The 26,225-nt window shown below is 41.6% G+C and overlaps 1 protein-coding gene across 2 annotated transcripts in view; it reads left to right on the top strand.

Annotated features, from left to right (window-relative positions):
• Epsti1 (epithelial stromal interaction 1) overlaps positions 1–26,225 on the top strand; it is a 105,230-nt gene that overhangs the window by 21,930 nt on the left and 57,075 nt on the right. For both annotated transcript variants that reach the window (XM_021182135.3, XM_085828793.1), the window contains exons 2-6: positions 1,196–1,254; positions 2,810–2,893; positions 5,098–5,171; positions 5,915–5,998; positions 13,563–13,636. In XM_021182135.3, coding sequence (XP_021037794.2) covers positions 1,196–1,254; positions 2,810–2,893; positions 5,098–5,171; positions 5,915–5,998; positions 13,563–13,636 — 375 coding nt within the window. The remainder of the gene's footprint in view (positions 1–1,195; positions 1,255–2,809; positions 2,894–5,097; positions 5,172–5,914; positions 5,999–13,562; positions 13,637–26,225) is intronic.

The following is a 26,225-nucleotide window of genomic DNA, read 5'->3' on the forward strand; positions in this document are numbered from 1 at the left end:
GTATGTATGCTGCAGTCTACTGCTGTACTATATTTTTGCTTTACGAAGTATTCGTGCTCTGGTGGAACCACATGCATTGGCTCAAAAAAGAGCCATTCCAGCATAGGCTCACAGCTGGGATCTATGACATTGTACTTTATCAGGCAGCCACTGTGAGCCAGGTACCATGCCATAGATCTGAAATACACACCAATGAAGTCCACCTCTGCCCTTAAAGGTTCACTGTGTTTTATGTAGCTCAGTATTCCTGGTATCTAAGTGTAGAATATTTTTGCTTACCAAAAAGGGTCTGGGGAGATGGCTCAGTGGGCAAGGTGCTTGCTGTGCACACATGAAAACCTGACTTTGCAGTCCCAGCAGCCATGGGGAAAGTCCAGCATGGACTGGTATGTCTCTAACCCCAGAGATGCAAAAGAGGGATGTAGAAGGAGCAAAGATGGGGGGCCCTCTGGTCAGCCAGTCTAGTCAAAATAGGACTCCAGCTTCAGAGAGACATCTCATCTCAATAATAATGATAATAATGATAATGATAATAATAATAATAATAAGATGTCCAGAAACAGAAGGTGCACAGTGTCGACCTCAGCTCCTTACACACTCACACACAGACAAGTCCACACAAGTATACACACACATGTTTGGACTGCACCTGCTAAAGAAAAAACAAAGATAAAACTGACAAAAAGAAATTATTCCTTGATTCCCATGTTCACTTCCCTGGGCTCCTGATTTAAATAATGTTCAGCCTGTGTCCCCAGGATATAGGGGAGGGATCAAGGCTTATGAGACTAGTAGGCTAGTCATATGGGTCACAAAGAAGACGTGGCTACATGGCGAATAACTTGGACTCTTGTTTGTATGAACAGAAAACACATCAGATGCCCCAGGGTTTCTTTTTCTCCTAAGGTGGGCCTACAAGAGAAAATGAGCCTTATTGGGATTGACTCACAAGCACCACCTAGAGGAGAGACACCCTACAAGGGCAGTCTCCCCCCAAACCAGTGGTGATGGAGATCAGCAGGAACTAGTCCTCTGGCCCATTGCTTTGTGTCTTTCAACTAGATTGGAAGGGAGCGGAGAACAGAGCAAGCTCTTAAAGGCTGTCTTCTAATGGTATCAGAAGGAAGATGGTCTGGTGGTTTGGATGCCTTAGGAAGCTGTCATGATGATAACCACTGTTTTCCTTTCTTTCCAGCGCAGGCACATACACCCTGATAGCACCGAACGAGAGCAGAAGGCAGAAGATACAGAGAAGTATGGCACGCGCTTTCACCCGACACTCAGAATGCTTCTCCTCTTTATAATTTTTAAAAAAGTATTTCTATTTTCTTATTTATAGAGACTCACAGTATCTTACCAAGGCCTATAAAAAAAAAACCTTAGAGTTTTAATTACACTTGTAAAAATTATTCTATTGTTAGCACTTCTAAATTCGTTTCTCTACATTAGTAACAGAACTCATGGTAACGAGTGACTATGAGCTTTGGATTTTTCTTGGGTTTAAGCAACTTCACACCTGTTGTTATTGTTTGGATCTTGTCCCTGATATACTAAATAAGTTGGTGGTGATATTTTAATGGTGCTGTGAATACCTTTGAAACGACATGCTATATGTCAAAAAGATTATGAGGGAATTTGTACCTTTTTAAAATATATATGTCCCATCTCTCCTTAATAGACTTTTTTTGCCTCTGTATTCTTATCCTTCTGTATTGTCAATCTGCCCTCTACAATCTTACCTTATACAGCATAATCACTCCCCCCCCCCTCAGATAATTACCAGGAGGGCAGGGAGCACACCCTAATCTTTGGCTGTACTCCTTGTACTTAGAGCCTGAGTAGCAGGTTTAATTGAGGCACAGAACTAACAAACACTGCCCTCTGACACTGTAGCACTATTTGTAGTTGCAAGGGATGATAATGTTCACATGGTTCACCAGGACACTGTGTGACTGCCCACGTCAGCCATGTTTCCAGCTCCGGGATCCTGTGCTCTCCCTTCTTAGGTTATTGGTAAGGAATTCAGTAACCAATGAGGCCATAATGGCACAGCCAGGAAAGTCGTTATCCGAAGAGACCACATGGACAAGAATCAATCAGGGTGGTCCGGTGAGCCAGTATAGCATATGACAGTGGTCTTCAGTGACTGTGGCAACTGCAGACATTTAGCCAACAGAACCCCAAGGTTCGAACATCTTACAGGCTTCGAGTTCAAGTTTCTAAGGGGAACTAAACCGGGAGATTAGGTTATATAGCAACAGAACTGAGTCTCCCAGGCGCCCCCTGCTGTCTGAATATTTGGACAAGGAAGAATACCAAGACCCAAAGCAGGGTGCCAACAGGGCACAGGGCAGAGCCTCCCTCCTCAGAGTTACAGCCAGCTTGAGAAATGTTATAAATAAAGCAAATATAGGCATCAGAATTCTTTGGGGGATGTATATTTATCCGGATCTTATTGACATATGAATATTCTAGTTTTTGTACACATTTGCTATAGAAAACCTTTCGAAATAATTTATGAGGTTTTAAGAATGTCGGTGTTGGAGGGAAAACTATATTTCTTTGTGTTAGTAGGAGTTTAGCTGTTGTTCAAATTTGTACCTTCTGTGAGGACACTTAGGAGTTGCCAGGGGTGGGCCCCGCATGACGTGGGGGGCAGGGAGGGCTGAGAGGTATCAGCTTTTCATGGTCATTTTTTTCTGTCCCATTCTGGAAACCTCACTATCTGCTGTCTGCTGTGGGTTTTGAAGTTGGAATGACCAGGTTTCTTTTCAAACAATCAATGACTTGCTATTTCTCTCCTGGTTAGTTGCTGAGCAAGAACTGGCAGACCTGGAGAGATGGAAGCAACAGAACAGGGCAAAACCAGTCTGCTTGGTGCCACAACGGCTGGGTGAGTGGCAGACGGAAAGCCAGAGTGGGTAGGCAGGGTCACTGGCAGATTCTACTGAGACAGGCTGGGTCTGCTTTCCTTCACATGTGAAGGCTTGCTCTATGGTAGTTCTGCCTGAGACGGAATTCATCTGATAGGAAACATTCAAATGTGCAGGTAGATTGCTGTCTCTGGTTTTATGTAAGGAGCAAATGCATCTGCCACAGTTGTGTGGGAATAAAGTGATGGCTTAATTGGCAAATAATTTAGAGCCTCTTAGATGATCAGCTCTGAGGAGAGCTTACCTGGGGCGTTGCATATGCCCAGTCACAGCACTTTCAGGATGCAAGGGAAAGCCACCACAACATATCCATCCTGGCAGTTAGATGCTAATGTGACAAAGCTGAACGGAGAGTCCATTGGGAACATAGAATGGGAGTAAGCTGGCGACCCAGCAGTGGGTGTAAAGATGGATGTCTCCTGGGTTTTCATGCTAGGGCTGGGGGGACATTTGAGTTGGCAGAGCAGGTGCTGCCAGGGTGATGGAATGTCTGGGTCTCCTGTGTGGGGTTTCAGGCCTTTAGAGGGGATGCCCATACCCCCATCTCTCAGTGGGAGTCATTTACGTCCTGTCTTGACTTCATAGTCAGTCGCAGCTTAACACATAGAGGCTTGGCACAGTTCCAGTTACCACAAAGATGCCTTGGGTTAGAAGCCACGTACCACCACAATAGTCTTAGAGATAAAGGTGGGGGGGTGGACAAGGGAAGAAACTAATTTGGAAATCTCTTAATGAATGAAAGATATAGAACTATATATGTAACTCCACACATTTCACCTTTAGCCAAATAAACCTGAGGAATTTGAGACTCGAGGAATATAGTCCAAACGTCCTCCTCCTCTTCTCCTCCTCCTCTTCTTCTCCTCTTCCTCTTCTTCTCCTCCTCCTTCTTTTTAAAAAATCTTTATCATTTTTTTAAGATTTATTTATTTTATGTATGTGAGTGCACTGTCTCTGTCTTCAGACACACCAGAAGAGGACATTGGATCCCATTACAGATGGTTGTGAGCCACAATGTGGTTGCTGGGAATTGAACTCAGGATCTCTGAAAGAACTGTCAGTGCTCTTAACTGCTGAGCCATCTCTTTAGCCCCCAAACCTCTTCTCTTTAATAGGTCCTCTCAAGTGTTCTTTCACCTTCCACATGGTTTTGAGGTAAAGTAAGAGATTTTTTTCTTCTTTGTGTTTTGAGACAGTTTCATCCCAGTGCTTAGCGATCAGTCCTAGGTACTGGCCAGAATTGGTCACCTCCAGGATGACTTTAGATGTATATTCTTTCATGAGATCCTTGTTAGAACTGCAGTCAACAGCAGTGTATCCATTCTCTTCTGACTCAGGAAGACAAACCATCCATGAGACAGCCACTTTCTTTTCAGAGAGAAGGTCTCACTATCCAGGCTAGCCTTTAATCCAATTCTGTGCCACCACCAACCCTCCTGTGGACCCATCGGCCACAGACTTGTGGAAAACTTAGAGTTTTCTCTGAGCATGTAGTCACTGATAAATTGACTGTTCTCCAGGGGAAGACCACACAAACAAGAATGTTTGGGCAGCACAATTGGTCTTGTTTGGGCAGAACAATTGGTCTTGAAGGATTTAAAAAATAAGCAGGATGCACAGTTGGGCAGGTAGGGAAGAAGGGATGGATCTGAGAGGACTTGGGGGAAGGGAGATGAATATGATCAACACACTGTACAAAATGCTCAAAGAACTATTAAAAATATTGGGGAAAATGAGTGGGTAATAAAGATTACATACATCTGCTGTGCTGAAAATCCGAAGGGTCCTTTCTTATGCAGGAGGAATGTCCCAGAATTCTTAGCCAAGACAGAATCACTTAATGTCTAGTGTGGTCCTTCAGGCATGGTTTCAAGCTAGGTGAAGACTTTAATGTTTATGATGGAAAGCCCTAGTGTCTTTAAAGGACAAAGTTTCATCTTCCCACCCATCAATTAGCTTTTAAAGTGATCACCGCTCTTAGACAACTTTTGAAGATGACCGGCTATATTCCAATGTCCAGGTGTATAAAAAACTCAAGTCACACTGCTGGGTTCCCAGGCAGTTAACTAGTTAACTAGTACTCAACAGCTGGTCTTGCAGCTTAATACTCCTGTTTTACCTTTGTGGCTTATTTATTTATTTATTTATTATTTATTTTCACCAGGTGGAAGCCAGTCTGAGGCTGAAGTCAGACAGAAACAACAGCTGCAACAGATGCGTTCTAAATACCAGCAAAAGGTCAGAATCCATTTCTCCTAGTTTCATTTCGTCAACAAGTTTCGGCACCAACATTTCTGCGTGGCCATGAAATAACACTGCATCTCAAAATATAAAGCCTCTGAATCAATTGTAAAATGTAATTCTCAAAATAAGAACATTGCTAGGCAGTGAGAAGTAGAGAGGAGAATATCTAGAATTCTTACCCGAGCCATGTGTGCTAGGCATGACCTTTGATTAAAGGCAGTCAGTCCTTCAAGTTAGTTACATATTAACTATAGTTTAAGATTACTATGTTTTCATTCCCAGAATATGGCTTTGTTTATTCCAAAACAGTGATTGCAAGTAGTACAAAAATGATTGAAGATAACCAGTGATTTTTACAATAAGTCCTATGAGTTTTATAATGAAGAATAATTGTTTACCTCTTTTGTCCTGTGTGCATGGATAAACACACACACAGACACACACACACAGACAGAGAGAGACAGAGAGAAAGTGAGCAAGATAGATAAAAGATAGATAGATAGATAGATAGATACCCACGAAGGAACACAAAGAATTCTCAGGCAGGAGGTGCAGCCTGGCCATTTTCTGAGATCTAAGTGGCTTAAAGTAACAACCTATAATCATGGCGAGGTATAACACAAACAATACTGTAATTTGCCTTTCATCATAATTTTGTGTTCCAGAAGTTCAGACTGAAAAAATGGTAACTGTGTTTTTTTTTTTTTCCTGTCCTCTGTAATCTCACTACAATTCAGCTCAAGAGGGATGAATCTATTCGAATCAGGAAGGAAGCTGAGGAAGCCCAGCTCCAAAAAATGAAAGCAATCCAGAGGGAGAAGGTGAGTGGATGGTGGGGAGGTTGGTTGATGCTTAGTGAGGGTCAGCTGTCAGGTTCCCCTCCAGACACAGTCCAGAGTACTACTCACTCAACCCTCGCTGTAATCTGAGAAGGGGGCTGGTATCCAATTGTGCAAATGAGGAAATGGACGCAGAGAGGAAAGATAAGGTGCCCCGAGATCCACACATAATTAGAGAAATTGGGTTTCATATTCCAACATCCTAGTCTCAGAACCGGGGTTGTGAGTCACCACACCCACTGCCTCACCTCAGAGCAGTGTGGATGCCCAAAAGACAAAGCAACAAGCAACAGCGTCAGATAGTGGGCCATGGTCATATTTGTATCCAAACATAGATTTTTTTTTCCAGGGAGAATGTATTGAAGGTAAACACAGTCTTCTTGCCACTGAGTGAAAGAGCATGTGTGCACCACCCTTTTAGCGGCAGTGATGTCAGATTTTCTCAACCAAACAGCCATACTTAAGTTTTTAGTAGCATCCAGAACTTGGGGAAAATCTCTTACAAATGCTCATTTGCTAGAGAACGAGAAACAAGGTGGCAATGGTTTAAGCCCCTCCCCTTTGGCAAAGGCCTAACAGGAAGTGAGGCTTAGTGTTGGAGGTTTGAGATCAGGGAATTGACTCATGGTTCTGAAGGCCACATGTAGCACCTGCTGCTGCTGCTTCTTAGAAACAGAACTCCTGGTTCTCCACCCCCTTCCTATCTTTGCCTTTCTCTCTCCCTCTTTCCCTCCCCCCATCTCTTACTTTCTTTCTCCCTTTCTATCTTTGTTTTTCTTCCTCCTCTTTCCCCTTCTTTTCTCCTCTTGCTTATTTTTACAGATAAAGTATTGTTCAAAGTTTAAACCCCATTCTAAGCAATAGATCTATCTATCTATCTATCTATCTATCTATCTATCTATCTATCTATCTATCTGACAGAGTCTCACTATGCAGCCCTGCCTAGCCTAGAACACACAGAAATTAGCTGCCTCTGCCTCTTGAGTGTTAGAATTAAAGGCATGAGCTACCACACCTAGCCATAATAGATGGGATTTTTTGCATTTCGAGTTAAGGAAGCCGGAAGCTGATGGCTTATTCGACACTGAAAAGGAATTCAGGTTTGCCCCTCCCTGAAGGAATTCTCTAGACTTTCTTGGAGAGTATCTGCCATTGTTGTTTGACCTTGGGCAAGCTCCCAACTTTCTCAGAACTCTTCCTGTACAATGATTCTGCAAGTATCACCTCCCAACTCCAAGGGCAACTTGTTGTCATAGTGATGCAGGGGGCACCAAGCCCGGATTTGCTTTCACAAACTGTAATAAGTGCGGAAAGTATATATATAAAAAAAAATCACAGGTAATTTATTTACAAATTTTGATCCAGCAATCCACTACCAGTTGGTTATTACACAAAAGAGCTTTGCTGAAACCACCTTTTCTCCATCTCTTTCTCTTATACGTATCTCTTCACCATGCTTCTGTTCTTCATCTCTTACTCTTCCTGTCTCCCACCTGAGAAGCTGGAGCTTTGGTCTGTGATTGTAGCGGGAAGAAAACACATCTTATGCAGTCTATCTGCATATCAAGTGGAACCGTGGAAAACACTACCAGAAACTGGATTAAAGGCTGAGAGAACCTGGAGAATTTCGGTTGTTGTTATAGACTCTCCTCTAAGTCTTGTTTGGTGTTACTTGGTCCCTACAACCTTGTTTGGTTGGCTTGTGGGTTGTTTACAGCCCATTTCTTCATGCACAACAAAACACTTTCTTAATGGCTGGGTGAAACTCTGTTCTTTAACACTCAGATGAACCTCTTTCAAGGTCACACCACAGCTATAGAGCCACGGCAATCTTTAGACACTGAAACATTAATTGGATTAATTAATTTAGCTTTCCTAAATTGATAATAATGATATAAATTTGAACGTGATGGAGAAGGAGCAACTCTCTAGCCTTTCTAACCAAAAGGTCAGTGAGCAGAATTGACCTTACCCGGGACTTGCTGATGTGCAGGCTCTCATGAGTCTACCTTGGACCTACTATAAACTGTATCCTGCCAAGCTCTCTAAGCTGATTCCTAGGTACCTGAAAAATTGTGGAGCATTCATTTAAGTGGGACTTGGTTTATCTGGCTGGCTGGCTTTCACTCTTACCAGACCATTCTGTTGAATATGATCATCTGTGGCTGCTCATGGCTACGTATGCCCATTTAGTAGCTTGCGTCAGACAGAAAAGTGGATATTAGCTATCTAGTAGTGACATATTCTGCATTGCCAGTGTGATAATGGCTGGGAGAAGTGATAATGACTGTGCTTATGGGGCACTTAGTCTTTAAAATGCACAGCAAACACATGCACGGACACTGGCCCATAGGACTCTGCCCTCCTCCCCCAGCAGATGGATACTGCCCAGGAAGTCTGAGCCAATGCAGAAGAGCCAAGCCAACTACTGCCATGCAGGAGTCTGGCAAATCCTTGAGAACCCCTCAAGGTGTCTTTTTTATTGCCTGTTAATACATCGGTGGAATGATGTATGCATTAAATCAGAGCCTTTCCAGGGCAGTAACTTCCTCAAAGCCCTAACAGTGACCACTGCTTGCCATGGAGATCTAAGCTTTCCCTAGATCAGTCTTTGAGGAGCTACTTCATACATAAACTACAGTAATAAGTTTTCATAGGTCACCACAATAATCTTGTCAGCTAAATTGAATGTTCTGAGAATAAATATCTGTTATATTCAACTCAGAATCATACATGTTCCTCCAGTTGTGGCTACCAATGTTGCTTGCAGCAAGTGAAGCCATTGTGGTTTTTTTTATAGACCTTAAGACACATAGTTCATTTGAATGCTGCTCAGTGCTGTAGGAACAAACCGGTAGAAAATAAATTATGCATATTAGATGTAAATGAATTCAAATACATAATTTTAGGGCATCATACCTGTTGCTTCCTAGTTCTGAAAGGCAAGAAGAAAGAAGCAAGGATTAATGGCTTTAAGGACAAAAAAAATTAACATTCATGAAATTATTTAAGCGTTGTATGAACTAGAAAATATTTCAAATTTTGTAAACTCTTAAATCACACCAGGTTTCCAAGAAATATGTTTCTTATACCCAGCATTTTTGAGGTGGCATTAACACAAGCATTAAGCCTTTGGATGTTGAAGTACAGTGGGCTTTCATTAATTAATACCATGATGCTGGAATGAGAATGGTATGTCTGGGGCACAGGCATTTAGAATCTAGACTGCTAGTTATCCTGGGATTCTTTTGCCTTAATTATAAAATGGGTACAATAATAAGGGTAGTAGAACTAACATAGTCTTGAGCATAATAACTTGCTCTTAGCTCTTTTATTTATCTTGAGACAGGGTTTTACTCTACTGCCCTAATTGCCCTGGAATTCACTGTACAGACCATGCAGCCCCATGCCAAGCCCTAGCTTGTAGTAAAGGTGCCCTACCTTAATCATAAAGATAAAGAAACTCTTTAATAGCCTTCCATTTGATTTTAGTCTATCAGCTTCTTACAAGGCAGGGAGGCAAGGCTTACTGTTATTTATCACAAATCCAATAGGTTTGATGATTTCACTCGTGTTAAACTCACCGATGAGACTGTTGGAGAGAAGATGCACATGGCACTCTTGGCCATGTCAAATTTCCAGGCTTTAGTTCAGCTGAAGTGTTAACATTGACCAGTGTCCAGGAGTGTTCGTTTGTATTCTAGGCTCCAGTTACCATGATCTTGCCTCACTTTCTCCTCTCCTCTCCTCCCCTCCCCTCCCCTCCCCTCCCCTCCCCTCCCCTCCCCTCCCCTCCCCTCCCCTCCCCTCCCCTCCCCTCCCCTCCCCTCCCCTCCTCTCCCCTCTATCCCCTCCCCTCCCCTCCCCTCCCCTCCATCCCCTCCTCTTTCCTTTTCACAATAGGACTTCCAATTAGGCTGTGACTATCTTTATTTTTTGTTACCTTACTCTGTTACTTTTCTATCTTCTTTCTGTCCCTCCCTCCCTCCCTCCCTCCCTCCCTCCCTCCCTCCCTCCCTCTCTCACATCCCCCCTCCTCTTTCTTTTCCCTCTTCTCTCTTTCCTTTTGCTCTTGGAAAGAGTCTTACTATATACCACAAGCTGGCTTTGAACTGTTGATTTTCCTGACCCCCTCTCTTGGTTGCTCAGCTATCAGCATACATTACCATGTCTAGCTCTTTGCAACAGGGATCTCCACGCCCATCTTAAGAGGAATGAGAAAGTGTCTCTCCTTGCTGCTGTGCTGGAATTCTCCATCTGCATTCACTATCTCCAGCTCTCTCTAACCCCTTCAGGGACTTGGTTGTTTCACTGGTTAACCCTCCCAGCTCCCCCACCTCCTGTCTCCTTTGACTTTTAGTTAGTTTTCTTACCTTAATGCCTCACATTGCTATACTCTCAGCTACTTTTGATTCCCCCATCCCAAGAATCACAGCCTTTCTCCTTAGTCTTTGACTTGAAGTATGAGTTCACAGGCTGAGTTTAATAATCACTTGAACAAGATAGCATTTTTGCTTTAAAAAGGCACTGATCCTGTGCCCATCAGACCAAGAAAATGAATGCCTCTAGATCCTTTCTTCACTTGGCTCTTTTTATACTATGCTTGGTTTCTATGTCTAGTACTTTCTGGTATAGATGTAGCCAAGATGAACAACGTTGTTCTCAATAGAAAACAGTAAAATATAGTAATTCCTTGCTTACTAATCATTAAAAATGCCATGTGTGCCAATGACTTCATGAGAGACCTGGTGTGCTGAAGTCTCCTTGGTAACTGAATTTGAAAAGAAAAGTCATTTTTCCTCAAGCTTCAAGAGACTATCAAAGGAGTTTTCTTTTTTTTCAATGTGAGAGAGTATGGCCAACTATTCAAATTATGAAACTGTTAAATCATACAGTATTTTAAAATTGCATTAAGTGTGCAATTTAAAAATTGGATTAAGTGTGACATAAAGCTGGTCCTTATTAACCCAGTGAACAAAGTATTTTAGAGGCTGTGGTAAGAACTTACACATTAGAGAAGCAAGCTGTCTACCTTGGTCCTTAAATGTTTTTAAAATTTTAAATAGTTTAATAAACCCTCCTAAGGAGGGGAAGGCGGTACTTGCCTGCAATCCCAGTGCTTGGGAAATAAAGTGAGGAAGACTCGGAAATTTGAAGCCAACGTGGGCAACACGGAACAAAAAAAAAATAACCATGTTTTCCTATGCATGTATTTGAAATTAGCCAGCATCTTCTTGTTACCCATAAAGTTTTGTGGTGCTGTAGATCACAGCTTGTCTTAAGTTGTGAATTTAGAAACATCCCTATTGAACACTCAAGAGCACATCTCTAAATCTCACATACTTCTGAAAAGGCCAACGTGATCCCTTCAGAAAAGGTGATACCAGGCATCGCTTGGAGGTCAAGACAGGAGGAGGACAAGTCTGAACCCCAGCCTCTCCAAAGCTAAGATTCTAGGAGTACAAGTGAGCTAGCAGGAAAGGGGTCAACAGTGGGTCTAAATGGCTAAGAGAAAGGCAGCGTTCAAAGATGCTGAGCAATGAGGATGGGGGAGAACACATGACTTCTGGGCTACTTTTAAGTCTACCAATTTATGCTTTTGCACGACTCCTGCAATGAGCCCTCCTGAGTCAACTCTTACTTGCCCAAATTACAATTTAGTTTCTATCTATTTGCTTTTATGCATTTGCTGAAATCCACAGTTTTTGCAAGTGGAGTATGGGGTTCAGGATTCTACCGTGAGTGAAATAAAAAGTTGAAATCTCAAAGCTGCAACAAACTAACTCAAATCAACAAATGACAAAAGTCTCCACTCCTCCATATTTCAAATCGCACCTTCCTATATTTCTATGGGTCTCCTCCTGAAATTATTATTATTTCACTTGTGAATGTATCTCCTTTGGCGTATTTAACATCATTTCTCCATTGTTCTCTATGTCTTTTATAAGACAGGTACTTTTGTGTTCATATCACAAATATATAAAGCATACTATATAATGTAGTATAATACATTCATTGGATAAATACTGAATGCATGTGATTTAGAGATATTGTCCCTCAGCCAGTGGTTTTATCCTGGCTGAGTTTCCTTCCACATTTGTATTTGTGCAAATATGTTTGGGTGATCTGATGAAATCTAAGAATTTGGGCTGATATGAAAAATCTGTTTTATCAATTGGCTTAATCAATACATTCTGTTTATACTCTGCTTGCTTGCGACCCTCCACCATTTTGCTGCCTCCACACCAGGGGGATGGAGAGGCCCTCCCAATGCAGTACGTTTGGACTCACGATTGAGGACATTATCTAGATTATAAGAGTTATTTGATATCAAGTTCCCCTCTCATATCCTTGCTAGAATCCTGTTTCATTAACAGCTGAATTGCTAGCTGCATAACTGATTTTATGGACTCTACAATACTCCCTTATAGGGGTGTTTTGTTTTGTTTTGGTTTTGGTTTTTCATGGAAAACATCTATTTTGCCTATGAAAGTGGGAAAACTTCCCATTCTTGAATGATGGTGCCTGGTTCATAGCAGAGTTTAAAAGTGATGCTTCCTATTGTCCTCTTTCGCACGTCTTCCTTGAGTAAATCTGATTATTTACTTGTTTGTTTGTTTGTTTGTTTATTAATGCCTCGCTGCCTTGTGGCTCCTTCTGAACTCATTTAAAGCCTCACCTTCCTCCTGTATTGCAGAACTTGTTTCTACTCCTTACTGCATTTTGTTTTTGTCTAAGAATGTGATCTATTTTTTCTTAGGCACATTCAAAAAAAAATGACAGGAGTGTCACAGCAAGTAAAAAGCAAGTGGTTTTGGTTGTTTAAATCAGGTTAAAATGTGCCAAAGCCATGGTGACAGTGATATCAAATATGAAGTCACATCTCTGGAAGCCTCTCTAGACAGCTAATTAAGAAAAGAACTCTTTTTACTCAATGGATGGATGGCTTTCTTCACATATAATATGCTGCTCAGTCTTTCCACAGCTTTAAGTGTCTAAGTCAGCGGGGAGTTGGACTGAGTTATTGAAAACCTCTTCCTTGATATTTTGATAGAATGTGTCACACACACACACACACACACACGTACACACACATACACACTCGTACACACACGTACACACATGTACACACACGTACACACGCACACATGTACGCATATGTACACACACACTGATTTTGTACGAACTGTTTAACCATGAGTTATATTTTTAAAAATTTAACGTGCTTGGTACGGAAATCTATTATTTCCATCAGAACATTTCACAAACTTCACTTCCTTCAAAATAGATCTTGCAATTCTTTGAGCTGAAGAAAAAAATGTGAAATTTTGATGCTGTAATTTTTTTAGCCAGTCCAATTGTGAGAGGGGAGCTAAGGGAGGCTCTTGGGGCCTTCTATGTAGTACTTCCGGGTTATGAGAGAGGAGGCTACCTCAGGATCTCTGGAGCCACTAGAACAGAGGGTTTGGGGGTTGGAACAACTTACATGTCATGATTCGACCTAAAGCTTCCAGAACAGATCACGTTTTGGTCTCTTCAATTTCAGAGTAATAAACTAGAGGAGAAAAAGCAACTTCAAGAAGACATCAGAAGAGCCACATTTCGAGAACATCATCAGTTGTAAGTTTATGACATCATAGCTTTGTTTCTTTTTATGTTTATTGTTAAGATTTTTGGGCCCTAGGGAATGACAGCTTTTTAAACATTGGGTGTTGGATGGTTGGTACTATATGTTAATCATGCAATTGAGCTCTACCATCTCTGGGAATCTGAGATCAGGTCGCTTAGGATCATCAAAGTATTTTCCAGTGGTCAACAGATGAGCAACCATCCAACTAAATTTGAAGAATTTGCCCCTATAAATAAGTTAGATTCCGGGGTGCTGCTGATTGTGCTGGTCTCCAAAAGGTTGCTGTTAGGAGGACTGTGTTTGAGGTGAAATATCTAAGCAGCGTTTGTCTAAGTAGTATTTAGTGGGCCAAGGTCCGATTACCATTGTATTTTTCTAGCTGGGAATTGAAATGGCTTTTCTTTTCTTTCTTTCTTTCTTTCTTTCTTTCTTTCTTTCTTTCTTTCTTTCTCTTCTTTTCTTTTTTTTTTATACTCCAAACCAATGATTATAAACCAGGGTCTTTTTTTTCAAGCATATTTAATATGCTAATAATATACTTTGATAACACACAAAAAAACCCTACTGTGTTGCACCATACTTCAAAGCAGTTGTTCTCAACCTGTGGGTCACGACCCCTCCCCTGGGGGTGTCACATATCAGATATTTACATTACAATTCACAATAGTAGCAAAACTGCAGTTATGAAGTAGCAATGAGAATAATTATATGGTTAGGGGTCACCACAGCATGAGAAACTGTATTAAAGGGTCATGGTGTTGGGAAGGTTGAGAATCACTGGTTCAAAGAGGAAACCCCTGTCCGAAATTAACCTTTGGTACGTTATATGAGCCCTGATTATAAGAAGACAAAAGCAAAGCACTCTTTATTTTACGGTGTAATTCTAAATGTAGAGCTAGAACCAAGCCACCGGGTTCTAGAGCTCAGTCGCATTGCTCAGCTCTAGAACCCTTCTGAACTTCAGTGTTTGGTTGGCTTGATTATTTTCAGAATAAGGATGATCACACCTGTCCAATGAGCCAAGGATAAGGATTAAAGAAAAGTCCTAAAAGGCTTAAACATCCCTGGATGTTCTGGGGACATGGGGGTGGTATTTCTTACAGGAGCCCTTATCTGATGGAATTGTGTAATTTCATTTGTTAGGGACCGTAAGGTGTTTTTTTTTTTTTTTTTGTCCCCACAAGAACCAGTAAGTAGACTTGCACCTTCTTAGGTAGCATTCCCAGCATTCACTGAGTGCTTGTTCCCTACACTCACTCTGGTCCCTCATTCATCTATCTAGTTCAGGTGCTGAGCTGCTCAGGGGTGTGACATTCTAGAGCATGGTGCTTCCTCCCAAGTCTAGCACCCTCTAGTATTCTCAGAGCCCTGGGCTCAGCCCGTCTCTATCAAACCGTGTTGAAACTCAGCAGCAAGAATAGAAAAGATACTTTGGTCCTTCTTAGAAGTAGGGACAAATTACTCATGGAAGGAGTTACAGAGACAAAGTGTGGAGCAGAGACTGAAGGAATGACCATCCATAGACTGCCCCACCTGGGGATCCATCCCATATACAATCACCCAAACCAGACACTATTGTGGATGCCAGCGAGTGCCTGCTGACAGAAGCCTGTTATAGTTGTCTCCTGAGAGGCTCTACCAGTGCCTGACAGATACAGAGGTGGGTGTTCGCAGCCAACCATTGGACTGAGCACAGGGTCCCCAATGGAGGAGCTAGAGAAAGGACCCAAGGAGCTGAAGGGGTTTGCAGCCCCACAGGAGGAACAACAATATGAACTAACCAGTACCCCCAGAGCTCCCAGAGACTAAACCACCAACCAAAGAATACACATGGGTCCAGCTGCATATATAGCAGAGAATGGCCTTGTCGGTCATCAGTGGGAGGAGCAGCCCTTGGTCCTGTGAAGGTTCTATGCCCCAGTGTAGGGGAATACCAGGGCCAGGAAGTGGGAATGGGTGTGTTGGTGAGTAGGGCTGGGGGAGAGGATAGGGGGTTTTCAGAGGGGAAACCAGGAAAGGGGATAACATTTGAAATGTAAATAATGTAAATATCTAACACACACACACACACACACACATATATATACATATATATGTATATGTGTGTGTGTGTATATATATATATATACACATACACACATATGTATATGTATATGTATGTATGTATGTATGTGTATATATATATATATATATATATATATATACACACACACATATATATATATGTATGTATGTATGTATATATATATACACATACATACATACATACATATACACATACATATATACCCAGCCCTGTATATTGCTCCTTACCAAGTTAAGACCAGGGCTGGGAAGTTGAAGAAGTCTTCTTTGGTGGGTTTGAGACAGGGCAGGGTGAGGGAGGAGAGATTTTTGGAGTTTTCAAAGGTTGGAGGCTGGTCCACCCAGCCTCCTGTCTTTTCAAAGTAACCCAGGTTCTTGAGTTTGTGTTTCACTAAATGCTAGAGATCAATCACCCTTATTCTGAGGAGAAGAAAAGAAGGCTTTGCTGTCAGCCACCTCACAGGACCAGCGGGGCTGAATTCAATTATATGCGCATTTTGCTCCTGCTCCTGCTTATCATGAAAGTCCTGGTTAGCCAGGAAAAAGGGGATGTCGGCTAAAAAATGAGAAGTAGCTCAAATTGATTTTTAAAGCCTATTGAGGAACACAAGAAGTCTAGATATGTAAGGGTGTGTGGTTTTTTTTTTTCCTTTTTCTTTTTCTTTTAAGAATATTGTGCTTTGAATTACTTTTGAAATTAAGGGACCAATAGCTGATGAAACCACTGACCATTACAATGCTGAAAATATTAGAGGAATTTGTTAGAAAAGGTGGATCCTGTATAGAAAAGTTGTTATCGCACTTTCTTAGAACCAGTTTATAGAAGGTTAAAAAAAAAGGACTAGCAAAGCTGTTAGAATCCTAACAGTGCAAACCAAACAGGTCTGGAATCGTCTACCTCCTACACCCGAATGAGATTCTCTTGAAGCTGCCAGGCAAAGGAACACAGAATAGAAACCAAATAAGCGGTTCTTTTAAAGGAGTCGATACCTTGCCAGCTTGAGCATGCTGTGCCAGTGTGGCGCAAACAGCAGACCAGGAACAATGTGTTTTGCTGTTGAGAAGGGCAGTTGTGGACTTGAGTGGACTGTAAAATCCAGCTGCCAGAGACACGGAGAAAAGGCGCGTGATGGCCACCCTTGGTACCCCGGCGCATCTTAACGCATTCTTTCTCCACACCTCGTTCCTGACTCTGTTCATTTGCCTCTGATTATTTTTAGTGTTGTCAATTATTTAGCTAACAGGCAGAAAACTAGGCTTTTATTGACAACCAAAGGCACTCTCCTGAGTGTAATAATGAAGGCAGTTTATTGAATGCCTGTGAGGTTGCTTTCTAATTGTACGCATTAATCTGCCCATGCAAGCTGGCTGAAAATACACAAGCAGATTGCACATGCAGATGGAGCACACAGGATGGTTTTTATGAAAAGACCTCTACAATGCACTTCTGCAGCACTGTCTTTCCCTTAAAAATCGAATGGCTGTGACTATTTCGATTGGCGGTTGAGAGCAGACCCGATTAATGATGCATTAAGTTTGCCACTCTGGCTGGGGACAGACTCCAATTTCACAACTCTGAATTAGTTCTAGAATTCTTGAACCTGAAAGCAGAGGGTAGAAATGGGCCTTTAACCTTGACATAGTACTTTCGCCATTACTTTTAGTCTCTATTTACTGCCTATAAAAATTCAAATGTGATTTTTTTTTTTTTTTTTTTTTTTTTTTTTTGGTGTGTGTGTCGGGGTGGGGCGCTTTCCTATTGGCCAATGGTACGAAAGAATGCCTGACTCTGAAGAACACGTGAAAGAGCCTTTATTTATTTATTTAAATATTTTTTATTAGGTATTTTCCTCATTTACATTTCCAATGCTATCCCAAAAGTCCCCCATACAAGAGCCTTTATTTTTAACAGCAAAGTGTGATTTGGCTTATTTAGACCATTACATAACATAAATCTCAATATTTTAATTTTTCCTTTCTTTTTTAAAAAACATTTTATTCATTCATTTTGAGAATTTCATAATGAATTTTGGTCATATTTATTCTAACTCCCAGGTCTGCCTCCATTTCATTTCCCACCTTTGTGTCTTTTTTTTTTTTGTCTAATAATACACTGACTCCAGTGTATTCTAAGTTTGAATAAGAATTCATTCTGGGAGTGTTGCCATTTTTATAATTATGTGTTTTTTGATTTTTCTAGATGTGAGTTTCTTTGTTTTGGGTGTTTGTCTTTTGGGACAGGGTCTCAGTGTTTAGCCCTGGCTGTACTGGAACTTGCTATATAGATCAGGCTGGTTGAACTCACTGAAAACTGTCTGCCCTTTGCCTCCCTGAGTCCTGGGGTTTAGGGTGTGTGCAACCATACCCATCTCCGTGTGGGTTTTGAGTCTATTTAACAAGGATGGCAAGGGTAGGATAGGGTGAGGCCATTGTGTGTTGGTATTAGGAAAAAGTAGCATTCTTTGAAGATTTTTCTGGAAGCATATGAGTAGACTAAATATTTAAAACTTGCAATACTTTCCTAGTGATTATCTACTGTAGATGATTGTGTACTTATGCCATCTAAAAAGTACTAAATGCTCAGCTCTTTCCAATCAAAGTCACCAGAAGCTGCCGGGTAGTTGAGAAATGAAATGTCAGGTTCTGCAGTGAACACCGAGCCTTTAAAAAACGGTTAATCTTCAGGTTAAATGTACTAGAGATGCATTTTTTTCTCCTCCTTTACAGATATAGCTAGCCTTGGGTAGTTGAAAATTTTCAAAGTCATAGAGGCAGGAAGTCATTCAGCCAAATTGAGGTCCCCACATTTGGGGAACTAAACATAGATAATTTGAGGGCATGGGGTACCACAAGGGGTGGGAATACAGGGTAAGTGGGTAGATGGGACCACATGGCGACTTGAGGTAAGACTATTGGAGAGGGCAGGGCAGCCCTTGCCACACTTGACCCAATTTGCCTTCTAGTTCTTTCTATTAAGTTCTAAGTTTGGTCTAGGGTGGGCAAAAGAAAGGCTAGAAAAAAAAATCAATCTAGTGTTTTCTCCAGTCATCAGATAGGAGCAACGCCTCCACTCTCCAGGCTCAATCCTGGCTAACCCTACCATTGATCTCGGGATAGAGATGAGGCATGTGTGTGGTCTATCTGAGGCATACTTCTCTCTCAGGAAACAATTTCCCAAATGGTTTTTTATAGGAATGAGATGTTCAATTATTTAAAATTTATTAATTTACTAGTGTATGTGATGTGGTGTATATATGTGTGTGTGTGTGTGTGTGTGTGTGTGTGTGTGTGTGTGTGTGTGTGTATGTGTATGCACAGGGACAGAATACACGTGGAGGTCACTGAGCAACTTTCAGCATCAGCCTTCTTTTACTCCGGGATCCTGAAATTCAGCTCAGGTTGTCAAGGCTAGCCACTAAGCTATCTTGCTAGCTGAAGGATCTCAATTCTTAAAACTTTGGTTGGGGCGGGGGAGCAGGAAGAGAGACACTGTGATCAGGATGTAAAGAGGATATAATGATGATGATGATGATGATGATAAACCCTTTGGTTGGAAAACCTTTTGAAACTAAGCTAGTTCCCAAGAAGGACTGCCCTGTCCCTCCTGCAACCCTGCCCCAAGACTGTAATATTAGGAAAATGTCCCCGTTTCCACCATTGGAGCCATGTGTCTCTTTTCCTTGCACTTGAATAGTTATGTGCGCTAAGTTCCTCAGAGGCACATCTGCATCTATTTTAGTTTTCCTAGAGCTGAGGATCCAGACAGGTCTGCTGAATTTGCACACTTCAGCCCCAAGTTTGCCTTCCAATCTGCTTGCAAAACTTCTGATGCCCTTCCTGGGAACTTCTGAAAGACACTTAAGGGCTTCAGCGCTCCCTTATCCATGTGGTCGGCTTTAATCCAACCTTGAGTTTTATAATTTAGGTAAGGTGACTGGAAAGTCATTCTATTCATAACTTCCTAGCTTATGCTAATGAAGTGAACTTAGAGATATAAAATCCCCATGTCTCTTTTGTTCAGAATGAAAGTGAACAGCTTATGACAGATTCCATCTGAGGGAATTCCTTACTGGTGAGTGTGAAATTGTGCTGTTGGTGGGGGTGCATCAGTTTTTACCCTGTAGTTAGCTTAGCGTACATCACCTCCTTTGCTCTCTTATTGTGAGACCCAGACCAAGGATGGGGGTGGGGGTAAGAGGTGATGGAGTCACATGATGAATCCCAGGATGTTAGGCCAGCATCAGGGCGTAGATCTGAGTTTATTGCCCAGCATATACGCTTGTATACAGTGTTTGAGCCAATCCCAAACCCCCAAATCATTTGCCAATCTCATCTTGCCACATTGTCACCATGCTCCAATGAAAGCCCTGAATAATGAGCTAGCTCAGAAGGACTGGGGGGAGTGCCCTCACCTGTAAGAACTTCCGTTGAGGATAGGGAAAGCAGCCACTGCTACGGCCTTGGTTCCTTTTTGCCGTTGTACAAGTGTGCCTTGAGCCATCTTAGATCTAATGCACGTACGGCAGATCAGGAACTCTTTGAGGAGTCGCAGGAGCCCGTGGCACCTCGTTCTCCATCCTGCTTTTTCCTTCATAAGGCTGACTTCCACATCCCTCACAATTTATAACATGCCTGTTCCCTTTGTGTTCCCTGGTGACCCTACAGACTCCCACGGCATCTCAAATTCTGTCGAGTTTAGTTTTTAAACTTCTGAGTCACATTTATTTATTGTTTTATGTGTCTTGGCTATATGCCTGTGTAGAAGTTACAATTGGTTCTTGCTTCCAAGAGATCTAATTCTTCTAATGCCCAGGACTCTCAGCAAATTAGTGACCTGAGTCACTTGCTTGGCTCACCTCTGAGTGTTCCCAGTGATTCAGTGAGTTCTTTCTAACATTTTGATTATCAACTAATTGTTGTTTGGAAGAGGTTGGTGGGCAAATTGTCATTTGAACTAAGTTTCCATCAGAAGAGAGCATCCAGATGTTAGCTGATGTACCCAGACTAGGGCTTTGTGTTGACTCAACCACATCACCGTTATTAACAAACTCCCACAATCCTCAGAGACAAACAAGAATGAATCATAGTTTGATCTTCCTTGTTCTGATTCTGAGGAAATGTTTGTCACAGATAAAGTGAAAGCGAAGACTTCCAATAGTGAAGCCAAGAGTGCAAGGGAGAGGCAAAAGTGAACCAAGCACTGTCTCAGGAGAGGCCAGGACAGTCTGCACTGATATGCTCATAGGTCCTTGCCGTGTGGGGACCCCACTGCTCAGGCCTTGCCATGAGGAGAGCAGACTGCATTACACTGGTGCAACTTTCTCAGTGGAGGCTTGGTCGCCTCCACCTGGGAACCACTTTTTGAATCCTTGAGAGTCACAAAGGCAGCCCTAGGGCCAAAAAAATGTCCCTGGTGTGTGTGTCCATCCTGGAGACAAGTTCCCTGGCACAGCCGACTTTATCATTTCCATGTGGGTTCTAAAAACCTTTCTGAAGTAAAACAAAAACCAAAAACAAAGCAAAACAACCACAAAACCCTACCAGAAAAGGAACTCTAGACAAATAGCTAAACAAAGGAGGAAGGTTTGACATGGCAGGAAAATGTCAAGGAAAACGAGAAGATTTATGGTGCAAACATGTATCCGGTTTCCTCCCCCCGCCCCCTTTACCTCTGCTTCTTTCCCCTCTCTCATGATCTTCCCTAAGCAAGAACAGGATAAAGCTCAGAGCCTGGAGGATTCTTACCATAGAAGAGACACAAATGGGAGAGAAGGGGCTGGGCTGCGCTAAGCTCAGTTCCCTTTGGCATATGCTCAGAGGCCTGTGGGCTCTAGATGCTGATGGAAAGCTTGCTGCGCATGTGTTTACTGTGCACGTTAACCCTTTGTACAAGCTGGGTTAGAAAACCATGAGAAAGTGGGGCTAGTGACAATGTGGTCACCGTGCAAAATGCAGAAAATGTTGAATTTTTACAGTAAAACACAAGAAAGGAAAATATTAAATCTAACAAGCTAATGCTTATAAAAGGTATATAAATCATGTTTATATATTTCTAAAAGTCCTCTTGGGCAGCATAAAAATAATTATCTAACTGTGCTATTATGAGGGACATCAATAAAAGAGTTAAAAATCAAAAGCATGGAAAATATATCCATAAATGCCAACAAAAGAGAGCAGATGTAGCGATATTAATATGAGACAAATTGAATTCTAGGTGAAAAGCATTCAATATTTTATGAAGATAAAATACATAATCTCAAAGAAAATGAAACATAAATCTTTAGTAACAATGACTTGAAATGTATGTAGGACACAAAAAGTAGACAAAATACTATTATGATCTCTAATACCAAGTGTAGCTTTACTGAATTCTTCATTTATTTAGTTAATTCTCCATGGAAATGCATCAATCAGAAGACGGACACAGGAGTAAAGGAATGGAATAATAATTACTTCACATGACGATGAAGCACTGCACCTGGTATATGAGAACGCATTCCTTGTAAACGCTGTGTTAACTTCTATAGCACCAACCTGGGCTGGAACCTCAGACACTGTCAGTCCATTCCAAGTGTCTCTCCAAATCCTGAGATGCTCAACTCTTGAAAACACAGTAAAACTAGAAATTGTGCAGTAAGACACTTTAAAGCTATAAGAATTTAAATACCCACATTTACCTCTTATCCTAGTTTTGAGACAAAGTCTAGCTTAGGCTCGCCTAGAACTCACAATCCTTCTGCTTTAGCCTCTTGAGTGTTGGGATTATAGGTATCATACTCACTATGAAGAGCTTAAGTATTCTTTTAAATGGCTAATGTGGAAAACTAGAAGTCAAAACTGAAATTAGTTTGTGATGAAAACCATGAATTTTGAAACACTGATAGGTCTAGCCTAATGTTACTAGTATTGTAACCAATAGATAAATAGATACATTAAATACCCTAAAAACTCCACAGGGAGATCCACAGTTATGTGAGAATTCAGTATTTAAGACTTTAGCTATCTGTGGAAGGAAGTGTTTCTTAAAATCAGGCTCAAACAGATGGATGATTTGACAAATTGTATTGAACCAACACAGATAGAATGTAATGATATGTTGTAATTTTGGGGGTTATTCATTTCTAAACATTATATAAATCCCAGAAGCAGTGAAGAAAAAAAAAGACTTAAGAACATAATACTTTCAACTTTATAGTGGAAGGCATAGTGAACAAAAACTACATGTAAATGATGATCTAAAATCAAATATTACCTAAAACATAGTGGGATAAAGACCCAATTCACAAGAAATTCTTCCACAATATGAAAAAGCTAACTCTACGTAAACCGACAAAAGTTCTTAAATAAGCAATCAAGAGGAAAATATTTAGAAAGCATAAATACAAATTTTGTCACTGCAATGAGAAAAGTATCAATGTATTGATAAAAAGCATCAGGAAACATGCTTTCATTGATTGACAATGAGTACCTCGTATGTGCCCAGCACTGTCCTAGGTTCTGTGAATATTCTGTGAGCAAGTGAATGTTATTCCATGACTAAATGTGGAAATTCAGATGATGGACAGACTGCCAAAGATATACACAGGTGGTGGTCATTCTTTAACGGAGCACAAGGGTGGAGAGATATACAGTGACCAAGAGAAAAGGGACTCAGAGGAGTGAATCTCCTTAGTATAATAGGGGCAGCCTGATTCCCTGAGAAGTTGGCACTGGAACATATGCAAATTTCGAGCAAATGTGCAGGACATGCAGACTTAGAAATCGCTATGCTGCTGTAAGCCATGGAAGTAGATGACCATAACTTTGGAGAGACCATAGATTTGAGAGAAGATCCAGGGTAGAAGAGCTCTATCATTTAGAGTTTTGATTGATGTGGAAGATCATCTGAGGAGAAGAGTGATAGGGTCATGAAAATCAAGAGAGACACATTCTCAAAAGGAGAGAACTTTCAGTTCTCCATTATTGCTAAGAGGAGAAGTCAAGTCTGGCCATGCTAGCAACCAAGACAGATGTTCTCGGCTCAGGGATGATCAGACAGTGATCAAAAAAGAAGTCGTATATTACAGTTGAAGTGAAATTAGGGGAGAGGTTGTGAATTTGCTGAGATAGGCAGTAGCTAGACAGATTAGGTGGGCCATAAAGAAACCAGATTTTATTCTTATGGGGAAACCACCACCACCACCACCATCATCATCATCATCATCCCTTCCCCTCCCTCTCTCTCCCCTCTCTCTATCTCTTTCTTTTTCATTTTAAAGAAGTAACTACTCAGCTGTTTTGAGACTATATCTGAGGAGATGAGAGTAAAATAGAGAATCTATTGATGACGTTATATAGGGGTTTAGGTAGGGGTTTATGGGAGCTTTGCTTAGGGTGACTTCTGGGCAGAGACTAGAACAAATACCTATTGTATGGAGAATCTGTATAGGGTGTCAGTGGGATAGGCTGATGTATAGAAGCAGGGAGAAGAAAGAACCAAAGATGTGCTATATTTGGGTGTGTGGTGGTCAAACACAGAGATGGGAATGATAAGGAATGGACCAAGGTTTTAGAAAAAATATCAATGTGTAATGGTTATACATACTAAGCTTGAGATCTCTGCCAGATGTGCAATGAGCAGTTGCACATACAGATTTGTGAGTAAATACATGGGATGCATAAGTCTGAAAATTACTAGCATGCAATGTAAATCTAAGACATGACATGCATAAAATCACTTATGACAGACTGGGTTTGAGCAGAGTCCCAGGGCCAACTCTAGAGGAACTAAACTCATTTAGAGTTCAGGTGGATGTAGAAGAAGATCTGAGAGGCAGAGTATAGAGTATGGAGTCATGGGAATCAAGACGGAGTCAGTGCTGAGAGGAGGGATTTGTCAATCCTCCATTGCTGCTGAGATGCTGAATGAGAGGGGAACAGTGTCTAGGACTGTGAAGAAATTACCTGTGATAGGAAGTAGAGATTTGGGTGAGAGGGGAACTAGAACAAAGGGAGGTAGAAGGAGAAATGCCAAACTCCTGAGTTTGAGAAAGAGAACAATGAAATGCAGTTAATAGGGGGAGCGTTCCTAAATTGTCTGTGTAATGATAAAACAATGTTCACCAGGAGAGAGACAGGACAGGACAGGACAGGACAGGACAGGACAGGACAGGACAGGACAGGACAGGGAAGGGAAGGGAAGGGAAGGGAAGGGAAGGGAAGGGAAGGGAAGGGAAGGGAAGGAAAGGGAAAGGGAAAGGGAAAGAGGGAGAAGGAAAGGGGGAGAGGGAAAGAGGGAGAGGGAAAAAGGGGAGAGGGAAAAGGGAAAGGAATGGGAAGGGAAGGGATAGGAAAGGGAAGAAAGAAGTTCTTTTTTTTTTTTTTTTGGTTTTTCGAGACAGGGTTTCTCTGTATAGCCCTGGCTGTCCTGGAACTCACTTTGTAGACCAGGCTGGCCTTGAACTCAGAAATCCACCTGCCTCTGACTCCCGAGTGGTGTGATTAAAGGCGAGCCGAGCGCCACCAGGCCCGGCTTAAGAAAGAAGTTCTTAAGGATGACAGAATAGGTTGATGGCAACATAAAATTAAGGGATTAACCAATGGTTAAAAAGAGACACTGTATATGTATATGCGTGTGTGTGTGTGTGTGTGTGTCTGTGTGTGTGTGTCTGTGTCTGTGTCTCTGTGTGTCTGTGTGTACACTAATATTGATGCACAACTGTATATTTAACCCAGAGCTTCTGCATTACCAACTCATCTTCTACCACTGAGCCATGCAGCTTTATTCTCAGTCCTAAAAGATTGTTTTTTAAAGGAGAAGGGACAAAGAGAGAATGAGATTTGGAGTTTCAGTTTTGGGAAAGATATAATACTTGTTTTTCTCTACTCTCAAACTATAAAGAGATTGCAGCTGAGAGGTGTAAGATTGGATACGTACACTTTAGAGGAGAGGGACTCATCAGTGGAATGGAATAGAATTATGATTGATACTTACAAACTAGGACCTAAGGTGAGGGGAATGGACCAGTGGGGTGTCCCCTTGGGGACTATATCATCTCTTGTTTTTTCTTTTTTTTCTCCTGCATGACTGCCAAGGGTCGTCAAATCAGCAGCTTTGTCCTGCCCTGCCCTTCCTATCAGATGTTCTATCTTGGTTGCGATGGGACAAAGTGACCATGGATAGAATCTTCTGATGCCTTGGCCAGCATAAATCTTTCTTCCCTAACATGGAGTTTTCCCAGGTATTTGTCACAGCAATAGAAAGCTGGCCAGCATACTCTAGGAGTCTGTGGTTTACACAAAGTAGAGAAAAGATGTTTGAGATGAGAAAGATGAGAAGAAATAGAGATGTGGTTGGCAGAATATTGGTTTGACTCAGTCTGGCCTGAGATCTGTTCAGGTAGGTGTACTGGAAGGAAAGTGCCTTTACGGAGGAAAAGTAGGATATCTCTGTTGATGACAGCTGTTGACATAGGGAGTGTCTTGGTTACTTTGTCAGTTGCTGTAGTAAAATAG

The sequence above is a fragment of the Mus caroli genome, unplaced genomic scaffold, assembly GCF_978045245.1.
Source record: "Mus caroli unplaced genomic scaffold, Mus_caroli_1 scaffold_12, whole genome shotgun sequence".
Taxonomy (NCBI): domain Eukaryota; kingdom Metazoa; phylum Chordata; class Mammalia; order Rodentia; family Muridae; genus Mus; species Mus caroli.